Raw genomic sequence first — 11,903 nt, 5'->3', positions numbered from 1 at the left:
AAAAAAAGTTAAGTGCTACTAAGGCACAATTGCAAACAGCTGTAGCAAACAAAAGGTACAAGATTTACAAGTACTTGAAAGAAATGAAGGTTACGTTCTGTACAGGACACAGCTCACTTGAGAAGTTAAGACCCAATCAAGGCACACATTTCTTGCAGCCATGGGAACTGACAAATAATCTGGATCCAAAGTATATCATAGCAGTAAAAGAATAAATTTCAGGACCTGGTACAAAATCATCAAAATGTTGATCTTTTGATTTATCACCAAACTTCTTTATTCTTTGAAGCATGTTTCCTGACTATAATACATTGTCATATTTGCATGTCTGACTTTGTTGTTAGCTGGGGAGGTGGTGGGGTAACAGTAACATCACTGAACTAGTGATCTTGAGGCCCAGGGTAATGCTTTGAGGTATATGTTCAAATTCCATGACTGCAGATATTGAAATTCAAATTCAATTCATAAAACTGGAACAAAATGCTAATGTAGTGATGACCATGAATCCATTACGGATTGCTGTAGAAATGTTACCTGATTTATGAATTCGTTTTAGGGAAGGAAATCTACTTGGTCTGGCTTATGTGAGATTCCACACCAACAACTACGTGATTGACTCAAAAATGTCCTCTAAAATGATCTAGTGAAGGCCTCCACTTGGATAAAACCACTAACAAAGTCAAGAAAAAGAATGCCTAACAGCAGTGGGTATACCAACACCCTCAAGGAAGGCAGCTCCATTACTACCACTCAATTAGAGATGGGCAGGAAATGCCAGCCTGGGCACATGCACACATCCCAGGAACAAATAAACAAAAACTGCCAATTACTCTGCATGATAATTGTGTGGATGAACAATAACTACTACAATGAACTGAATGCCACAAAACTTTTGTTCATGAGTGTGGGGAGTATTTTTATGATTGGAGTCAGGAAATACATAAAATTATATATGTTTAATATTAAAACATGCTTTGTAACGATTACAGCGCAGAAAATCAGTTTTCATCCAGTAGCGTTTGCATTTTGGAGCTTCCATTTATCAAGGTTTTGGTCTATTAACAGCACTGATTCCCACAAAAGCAAATTTGCATAAATTTACAGGGTAGGTCTATTCCAAATACCAATCATTTTGTATATGAAGGACTTCTGAATTCACCTTGTACTGAAAGTAGCCACAAGATATAGCAGCAGAAGTAAGCCATTCAGCCCATCAAGTCTGCTCCACAATTCAATGAGTTTTTGGCTGATCTGACAATGCTGGACTTCACTTTCCTGCCTTTTCCACACGACACTTGATTCACTTAATGATTAAACAAGTGTTTCTTTTAGCCTTCGATATACCGAACAACCCAGACTCTGCAGCCCTGTGGTAACGAATTTTGCAGATTCACTGCCCTCAGAGAAGAAATTCCTCATCTCTGCCTCAAATAGGTACTCTTGACTCAGATTACACCTTCTGACTTAGACTCTCCCACAAGGGCAAACAAGCTCTCTTCAACTACTCTGTCAAGTCCCCTAAGAATCTTATCAATCTCTTAAAAAGGTGGCTTCTTATTTCTCTAAACTCCATTGAATGCAGGTTCAATCCATTCAACCTCTCTTCAGAAGACAGTTCCCCCAGATCAGGTATCAGCCGAGTGAAACTTCTCTGGATGGTCTCCAATGCTAGCATGTTAGTGAGTTTGTGGATGACACCAAAATTGTCGGATTTGCAGATAGTGAGGAGGATTGTCAAAGGATACGGGAAACAGTTACATTGCAGATTTAGGCAGAAAAATGGCTGATGCAGTTTAATCCAGACAAATGCAAGATGATGCATTTTGGAAGGTCAAATTTAGGTGCAAATTATACAACAAATGGCAGAACCCTTAGGAACATTGGCATACAAAGGGAGCTGGGAATACAGGCCCACAGATCCCTCAAAGTGGCCACACAGGTGGACATGGTGGTCATGAAGGCATACAACATGCGTGCCTTCATCAGCTGGGGCATTGAATTTAAGGTTGCAAGTTACGCTACAGCTTTACAAAATTTCAGTTAGGCCACATTCGAAATATTGCAGGCAGTTCTGGTCAGCACACTACCAGATGGATGTGGATGTTTGGGGAGGGTGCAGATAAGGTTACTAAGACTTTGCCTTGTCTGGAGGATTTTGGTTATGAGGTTGGATAAACTCAGATTGTTTTTATGGAAAAACGGGACCACCGTTAGATGTCTACAAAAAATGAAAAGCATAGATAGGGAGGATAGTCGGAGTCTTTTTCGCAGGTGGAAGGTCAACTACAAGAGGGCACACGATCAAGGTGAGAGGAAGAAAGTTTACGGGAAAAGTGTGGGGAAAATCTTTCACACAGAGGGCGGTGGATGCCTGGAATGCACTAGAGATAGTGGAACCAGGCATGTTAACAACACTTAAGGTATATCTTGATAGACACATGAACAGGAGGCAAACAGCACAGACAGTAAGTAGCAGGTCCAAATAAGGAATAGCAATTGGCGCAGACTTGGTAGGCTGAAGGGCCTGTTCCTGTGCTGTAATGAATTGTACAGTATTGTATTTTATCTCTGCTTAGTTAAGGGCTTCAAAACTGTTCACAGAATTTGAAAAGTGGTTAAAGTTTTAACAAAGATTTCCAGCACGGGTTGTGGGTGAGGTAGGTGACTTCCTCGCCAAGCTGGCTTGTTTTTGTTCAGGCACTCACTGTTCAGGCCTCCTGATGATGTTACCTAGCGTGGTGATGAAACGTCTGAACAAAAACAAGCCAGCTTGGTTGAGAGGTGATATCTGATTACTGCCTTCTATAGTTTTAGCAATGCTTCCCTTTTTTTATACTTAAAGTAAAGGCTAACATTCCTTATGCCTTGCTTATTACCATCTGAACTTGCATGAAGACTCCTGAATTCCTCTCTTCTGCAGCTTTCTCCATTTAAATAATATGCAGCTTTCTATTCTTCCTGCCAAAGTGCAAAACTTCACAAGCATTTGTGGGGTGACCCTATAGAAGCGTATTAAATCATGAGGGGTAAAGATAAGGTAATTGGCAGGTGTCCTTTCCCTAGGGTGGGGGATTTCAAGACGAAGGGGCATATTCTTAAGGTGAGAGGAGAAAGATTTAAAAAAGACATTGGGGCAATTTTGTTTTTACACAGAGTGGTTCCTGTGCAGTAAAAACTTGTAGAGGAAGTGGTAGATGTGGGTACAGTTACAACATTTAAAAGACACTTGGCTAAGTAAATGAATAAGAAATGTTTGGAGGGATATGAGCCAAGTGCAGGCAGGTGGAACTAGTTTAGTTCAGGATTACTGTCAGAATGGAATAGTTGGATTCGAGGGTATGTTTTTGTACATGTATGATTCTATTTTATCCAATCTGTCAAGTTATTGCCCACTCACAACCTGATTAAATCCCTTCACCATTTGCCTTCCCACCTATTTACATCAACTGCAAACTTGGCTATTGTATATTCACTTCCCTTACCCAAGTCATTAATATATATTGTAAATAATCAGCACTGACCCCTGTGGCACACCATTAGTGACAAGATGCCATCCTAAAAATACCCCCCATCCCAATATGCTGTCTTCTGTTAGTCAGCCAATCCCCTATCCATGCCAATTCACTTCCCCAAACATCACAGGCTCTGGTCTTATTAAGCGGCCTAAAGTCCAATGCACTATCAAGTGTCTTCTGGAAATCCAAATATATTCCATCCACTTGTTCCTTCCGGAAAGAATTCTAAGTTTGTCAGACATATTTCCCCTTCCTGAGGCCATACTGACTCTGCTTCATTATACTATGTATTTCTAAATATACTGTTACTCATCACCATTATCATCAGCAGTCCCTGAAAGACAAGGATGACTGTCTTATACTCAGGGTTACTGTTGTTACAATATCCTTGATGACAGACTAACATTTTCCCAACAACACACATTAAACTAAATAATCCACAATTAACTTTTTGAATAAAAAAGGGGATATCATTCAGTGTTTTCCACCTTCAAGTTCTCTTTCAGAATCTAAGACTTCTTGGAAGATTACGACGAGTGTATCTGCGATTTCTTAGCTACTTCTATTAGGTGTAAGTTACGTCCCACAAGGTCCAGGAAGCTTATCGGCTTTTAGGCCATTAGTTTTGCTAATAATTTTTGTCAAATGATAGTTATTGTATTCCTCTTCCTCTTTTACTCTTCATCATTTAGTACCTGAGCAGTCTTTTTGTGTCTTAGACTGTGAAGACTGATGTACAATGTTTATTCAACTCCTCTGCAATTTCCTGGTTCCCAACTATTATATTCCACGCTTCTTCTACAAGGGATCTATGCTCATTTTGGCCTCTTTTAATTTCTTTAAGGGAGCTTTTTAATATTACTTGCAAGTTTACCCTCAAAAGCAATTTGTTCCCTCGTCATTATTTTTTGGTGATCTTTTGTTGGTATTTAAAACTATCCAATCCTCTGGCTTAGCCCAAATTTTTTCCATACTTTATGCTCTTTCTTTCAATTTGATCTTTTCTTCATGTTTCCTCGTTAACCATGATTGGCCTACTGCCTTCCTAGAACCGTTCTCTCTCTGCGACACATCTTTTTTGAAGTCATGAATTATCTTAACTGTTATAGTTCCTTAACTATTATAGTTCCTCAACTGTCTTTGCAATTTATCTCTTTTCCAAGTCTATCCAAGCTAACTGTCCTTATTCCTTGCAATTACTCTTACATTCAGCACAATTGTTTTCAATCCAAATGTCTCCCTTGCAAACTGAATGCTAAATTCTGCAAGGTTATGATCACTATTTTCTGGGGGATCTTTTACTCTAAGATCATTTATTAAACCTACCGCATTACACATCACCAAATCCAAACGGTGACTAAACTGGCATAGTAACAATGACTTTGTATTCTGTGATGGGCAATTCCAAAGATTCATGAACCCGAGTGAAGAAATCTCTCAGCTCAATCTTCATTTTGAAACCCCTTCTTGTGAGTCTCTGTCCTAGTTCTTAAGTCTTTATTTGGGGAAACAAACTCTTAACATCTACCCTGTTGAGCCCTTTCAAAATCTTCCAAACCCAAGAAAATATAGGCCCATTCCATCAGCGTCTCGTCAGATGATGATCCTCCCATTCTAGAAATCAAACTAGTGAACCTTCATTCACTCCTCCAAGCTAAGCACATCCTTCTTTTGATAAGGTCATAACAATGTAAGCAATCTAGAATAGCACTATACAATTGCAGCAAGGCAACTTTACTTGTGTACACAAACTCTTGCCAAATTTCAAACACTACTTAATTTGCTCATTTATTTGTGCACTTACACGCAGTTTTCTGCATTACTGGTACAATAACTCTGAAGTCTTGCCAACATTAGTGTTAAAGATTCTTGCTGTCAAAGTAGTAGTTTTTTTTTCTTTTCTTCCCACCAAAGTGAATAATCTCACTGTTCACTTAATAGACCATCCGCCAAATTATTACCTACTTAATTAACTGATCTATACCGCCTCCATGTCTCCTCACAATTACCACATCACCTTGCCTTGTATGATCAGTAAACTAAGATAAGTTACCAAGAATAATTCATTCAGGTTTTTAATATAGATTTCACTCATCCTTCAAGTTTTCATTATAGATTTCTATACTGATCCTCCAAGCTTAACACTAGATACATGGCCAGCACTTGAAAATACCATTCTGCACTTTTCAAAATAATCTTGCACATAGGGGGTCCCCAATTTAAGAAAGAAAGCTCGGACTTAGGAACTTAATCATATACTAGGGTTTAATTTGAAAAGCCCAATATACGAATGCTTGTGCTATGAATATGATCACATGCAGTGGTGTAATTCTGAAGACTCAACATACAAACATCTCTTGCACATACGAAAAGCTTCTTTATATCGTTCTACGTTGTATTCTGACTTCCGTACAAATTGAATTACAAATGGACTCAATGTTAATATATTACCCCAATCCCATGAGCTGTAGATGTCATATACATGGACTTCAGTAAGGAGTTTGATAAGGTTCCCCATGGTAGGCTGATGGAGAAAGTGAAGTCGCATGGGGTCCAGGGTGTACTAGCTAGATGCATAGAGAACTGGCTGGGCAACAGGAGACAGAGAGTTGTAGTGGAAGGGAGGTTCTCAAAATGGACAACTGCGACCAGTGGTGTTCCACAGGGATTCGTGTTGGGACCACTGTTGTTTGTGATATACATAGATGATCTGGAGGAAGGTATAGATGGTCTGATTAGCAAGTTTGCAGATGACACTAAGATTGGTGGAGCAGCAGATCGTGAAGGGGACTGTCGGAGAATGCAGCAGAATATAGATAGATTGGAGAGTTGGGTGGAGAAATGGCAGATGGAGTTCAATCCAGGCCAATGCGAGGTGGTGCATTTTGGAAGATCCAATTCAAGAGCGAACTATACGGTAAATGGAAAAGCCCTGGGGAAAATTGATGCACAGAGAGATCTGGGTGTTCAGGTCCACTGTACCCTGAAGGTGGCAACGCAGGTCGATAGAGTGGTCAAGTAGGCATATGGCATGCTTTCATTAATCAGACGGGGTATTGAGTACAAGAGTTGGCAGGCCATGTTACAGTTGTATAGGACTTTGGTTCGACCATATTTGGAATACTGCGTACAGTTCTGGTCGCCACATTACCAAAAGGATGTGGATGCTTTGGAGAGGGTACAGAGGAAGTTCACCAGGATGTTGCCTGGTATGGAGGGCGCTAGCTATGATGAGAGGTTGAGCAGATTAGGATTATTTACATTAGAAAGATGGAGGTTGAGGGGGGGACCTGATTGAGGCCTACAAAATCATGAGAGGTATAGACAGGGTGGATAGCAAGAAGCTTTTTCCCTCAGAGTGGGGGACTCAATTACTAGGGGTCACGATTTCAAGGTGAGAGGGCAAAAGTTTAAGGGAGATATGCGTGGAAAGTTCTTTACGCAGAGGGTGGTGGGTGCCTGGAACACTTTGCCAGCAGAGGTGGTAGAGGCGGGCACAATAGCGTCATTTAAGATGTATCTAGACAAATACATGAATGGGCAGGGAGCAGAGGGATACAGATCCTTGGAAAATAGGCAACAGGTTGAGATAGAGGATCTGGATCGGCGCAGGCTTGGAGGGCCGAAGGGCCTGTTCCTGTGCTGTAATTGTTTTTGTTCTTTGTTCTTCTCTCAATGTAATACATGTTTGAAATCTGAACAAATGCCTTTTCAAAATCGAAGTAAATGACATCCACTGATTCCCTTTCAATTATCCTGCTGGAAAAATCCTCAAAATATGTAATAGATTTGTCAGACAGGAGCTGCCTGATATGTATTCTCTTACATGAATCTATTTTTCATTCCTGGGCCAATTTCTAATCGAAAACCAAACTTTATTTGGATTCTCCACATCCTGAACATTAACTGATAGCCTGCATATGAAACTTCACCAAATGCCTGTTGGAAGTCCAATTACATTGTGTGAATGTACTATTCTTTTATTTAAATGTTTAGTTGCCAATTAAAAGTTTTGAAGGTGGAAGGTACATACAAGGAGCAAACGACTGTAAGTAATAAGCCACATATATCCAAGTGCACCCATCATTGTTCTAATTAATATCTTTAAAAATTTGCTCCAAAGGATAAGGTCTGCTGCATTTATTGACCATTCTTAGCTGTTCTGAGAAAGCGATAGGTGAGCTCTCTCTTCTCTTTGTGTTTACAGTTGTCCCAGAATGGTGCAATGCAAATTATTTCAGGATGTAAACTAAGAAACAATAAAGAAACAGTGATGAACATCCAAGTCAGGATAATTGGTGTGTGACTTGATGTTTTCACACACAATTCTTTTCTGGTGACAGATTTCACAAGGGAGCAAGACACTGTTCAAGTTGCTCATGTGCATCACAAGACTCCACAGTAGCAGTACTGTGTCCAATACTTGGAAGCAAATTACTGAATTGCTAAATCAAACAACACAGATCTGACAGCAAAGCAGCAAGACAAGGTAGAAACAAAATGTTCATAAATCTTAAGCAGGACACCCTTGTCATCAGATAATTACTAAGTGAGAGGAAAACCTAGATTTTGCTCCTTTACCACTTGATCAAAAACATCAAGCAAACATATTTTGCAAGACACATTTGTTGAAGTGTAGCCTTGGCTCTAAATGTTGGCAACTACTGCCTGTTTGCAATTCACAGCATTCAAAAAAAGTCCAACACTTCATTCAAACATATCAACCAGTAGTGTGCCTCAAAGATTGGTGCTGGGTCCACTGATTTTTGTCATTTAAGGACATGATTTGGATAGGACATATGGTTAGTAAGTTTGCAGATGACACAAAAATTGGTGGTGTAGTGGACAGCCAAGAAGATTACCTCAGAGCACAACTGGACCTTCATCAGATGGGCCGGTGGGGCGAGGAGTGGCAGATGGTTGAATTTAGATAAATGTGAGGTGCTGCATTTTGGAAAGGCAAATCAGGGCAGGGCTTATACACTTAACGTTAAGGTCCTGGGGAGTGTTGCTGAACAAAGAGGACTTGGAGTGCAGATTCATTGTTCCTTGAAAGTGGAGTCACTGATAGATAGGATAGTGAAGGCGGCGTTCAGTATGCTTGCCTTTATTGGTCAGTACATTGAGTATAGGAGTCGGAAGATCATGTTGCAGCTACACAGGACTATGTTTAGGCCACTTTTGGAATACTGCGTTCAATTCTGGTCTCCCTGCTACAGGAAGAATATTGTGAAACTTGAAAGGGTTGAGAAAAGATTTACAAGGATGTTGCCGGAGTTGGAGGGCTTGAGCTGTAGGGAGAGGCAGAATAGGCTGCGGCTATTTCCCCCGGAGCATCGGAGGCTGAGGGGTGACCTTGTAGAGATTAATAAAATGATGAGGTGCATGGATAGGGTGAATAGACAAGGTCTTTTCCCTGGAGTGGGGGAGTCCAAAACTAGAGGGCATAGGTTTAAGGTGCAAGGGGAAATATTTAAAAGGGACCTAAGGGGCAACTTTTTCATGGAGGATGGCGCGCGTATGGAATGAGCTGCTAGAAGTGGTGTTGGGAGGCTGGTACAATTACAACATTTAAAAGGAATCTGGATGGGTATATGAATAGGAAGGGTTTAAGAAGGATTATGGGCCAAATAGTGGCAAATGGGACTAGATTTACATAGGGTATCTGGTCGGCATGGACAAGTTGGACTGAAGGGTCTGTTTGCATGCTGTACAACTCTGTGGCTGCATTAATTATGAATGAATTCATGTGAAGCATTCAAGTGTTTGGTGTGGGGAGGGGGGGGTGGGGAGAGGGAGAGGAGGAGGAGGAGAAGGAGGGTGGTTTCCACCTGAAGGATCGTCAGTCAATGAAATTAAAGGAGTAGTACATATGGGGGCAGTTCCAAAAAAGGCCAAATTACTAAAAGAACTTTGCCACATTCTCATATTCACAGATCAGTTCGCACTGAAGAAACTAAAAGCGCTGGTTACAGACTGAATCAACCAGCTTAAAGCAGTCTTAAAAAAAAAGGAATATATAAGAAATCTTAAGAGGAGACAATGACGTAAGAATAATGCCACTGGGCTAACGGCCATGGTTGAAGGTTCAAGGGCTCGCGGCACACCAGCAGGCGAGGTTCAGGCCACATGCTTTCCAGGGGTGTGTCAAAACACATCTGAACAGGTTAAGTAGAAAACTGTAGTTCGTTGCATTGAACTGCAGTTTATGCATATGTAGAGAAATAAAATGCCAAAATTCAAGATTTCAATGATCAAACCAAAGATACAAGATATGAAAACATAAATAAAAGGAAGAAAGAGCTCCAAATGTGAAAATTCAGTTTGGTCATGCTGAACATTGGAAATGCACCATGTGATTCGGTACTGAGGTTTATTAGCCTCAATTACTTTGTGCTGAGGTGTGGAAATCAAATAAACTAGGATCAGTTTAGATTAGTGACATATGTCCTCCTTAGTTCACCAGACCACCGAAATTCACCTTCTGAGCTAGCACGTGAAGGTTAGCCTCTTACGTGAGCCGTTGGCCCACCGAACCATATCTCAGCCTAAATCTCTGGCTTCAAGAAAAGATACAAAAATATTAACTGTATAGTGTTGGAAAACATGCAAGATTAGCAGTTTTCATTATGAAACATTGTCAGGCTGAATAACTAAAACAACTTACTGAGGGAGATGAAATTCTGTGGGTATTTCAGGTTCAGCTATCATCTCCTACACATCTTCTGTGACAAAAATATATTTTATTTGTCTTCACAAGTTCACAACTGCAGTGTGTTCAGTTCCAATCTAGTCACAGAACGAAAAACCTGAAAGGAAGAAAACATGAAACTGAATCTTTTGACTTTCTCCCTTTTAGTCTCTCCACATTTATAGTTTACATTGAAAAATCATCTCGTGTAGCACTCAGTCATACAAATCAGAAGCTCCAGTTTTGTTCCCAGATAATGATGACTGGTAGCAATTCGGGAACTAATTGGGTTTGTGACGGTGGCAAAGAGGAAATTAGCTAATTTTCACTGGTGTTGATAAATTAGAGTAAGATTTTCCCTAAAATGGGGCCTGGGTGATGACAGAATTGAAACAGCACATGTTTATAGTTACCCATCACTAACTGTCTAGGGTGATAATGAAAGAATAGCCAATTTGAATTTGAAACAGTACTCCGGTAGGTAACAGTTCTTTGAAGAGGATAAAGTCAAGGCTCACAACTTTTCAATATAATATGTTTAAAAAAATACTAGGCTTAACTTCATATACTATACTACTTTGACAACTGACAGGTTTCTTGATGAACTCAGATGTAAAAATCTTCCACACAGGCAGCCAGTTAAGAAAAGCAAGATTTCAGGATAACTTTACGTTCTCAGAGATGGGAAAATGTACCTGCAGAAAATATGGGAGTGGGTACAGTGGCCCCAAAGGAGGGGGTACAAAAGAAGTGAAAAGAATGAAGATCAAAGTAGTAAAGTGAAGGAGAAGGAGGTAGCAGTCAAGTAATAGCAGATGCCGAAGAAACAAAGCAAGCAAGAAGGAGGAGGTGAGGACGAGGGAAGGAGAACGTTAAAGGAGGAACAAAGAAGAGTGGTGAAGGGAGAGAATGGGTGCAAAAACAGAAGGAGGGAGAGGGGGAAAGAGGGTAGGGAAGTGGAATTAATCAGGTCTACAGTATTTTTATAAGTCCACCAAAAAGAAAAATACTACTTTTTAAAAATTGACCCAAGGCTCAAGCATTAACTTGCTCAGACTGGTGTTCCATTGAAATTTCTCATTGCTACTAACTTTCATGATCACTTGTTGCAAAGTCCCATCTTTTCCTAGTAACTTTGTCTTGTCACTACCGATGTTGAAGTGATCAGCCGTGGCATCAGCAGCCTTTATGACAAATTGAAAAAGTCCAGTTTCAGTGGCACGTCGTGGTATGGTAAAAGCAGTATGAGGTTAGTTGGCTTAAAGCTTAAAGAGGCAACTATGACAAGGAAGGAGCCCAAGAACGAGTGGCAGTAGAGCACTGGAATAGTTATCTGGCAAGCACATCAAACAAAACAATCACGATAATGACCCAAAGGGCACAAGTTAGGTGCAAAATGATGCTTCATGAAAGGGCAAATCCAAAGTCTTCAGTGAGGTCTATAATCTCAGAAACATAAAAGCAGAAATAGGAAGAATTAGTGGGCTGCCTGGGACGATCAATAGTGACCAATTTTTTTTAATTATAATCTGTATTCACACATACACAAGTATGCATGAGTGGTCAAGTGTACATTGAGAGTCACTGAGGGGCAGGAGATATGGGAGAAGCACACAAACACAACATGTGATGTAAGTCAGAGATAGTAGAAACTGCAGATGCTGGAGAATCCGAGACAACAAGGTGCAGGGCTGGAT

General features: G+C 40.3%; 1 protein-coding gene across 1 annotated transcript in view; it reads right to left on the bottom strand.

The window, feature by feature from the left end:
• LOC109930684 (cohesin subunit SA-2-like) overlaps positions 1–11,903 on the bottom strand; it is a 170,388-nt gene that overhangs the window by 104,058 nt on the left and 54,427 nt on the right. The window contains exon 2 of the mRNA XM_048605296.1: positions 10,183–10,324. Coding sequence (XP_048461253.1) covers positions 10,183–10,226 — 44 coding nt within the window. The 5' untranslated portion in view covers positions 10,227–10,324. The remainder of the gene's footprint in view (positions 1–10,182; positions 10,325–11,903) is intronic.

Source organism: Rhincodon typus, chromosome 14, assembly GCF_021869965.1.
Source record: "Rhincodon typus isolate 14 chromosome 14, sRhiTyp1.1, whole genome shotgun sequence".
NCBI lineage: Eukaryota > Metazoa > Chordata > Chondrichthyes > Orectolobiformes > Rhincodontidae > Rhincodon > Rhincodon typus.
The sequence above is the reverse complement of the archived record's forward strand: the minus strand, read 5'-3'. Positions and strand labels throughout refer to the sequence as shown.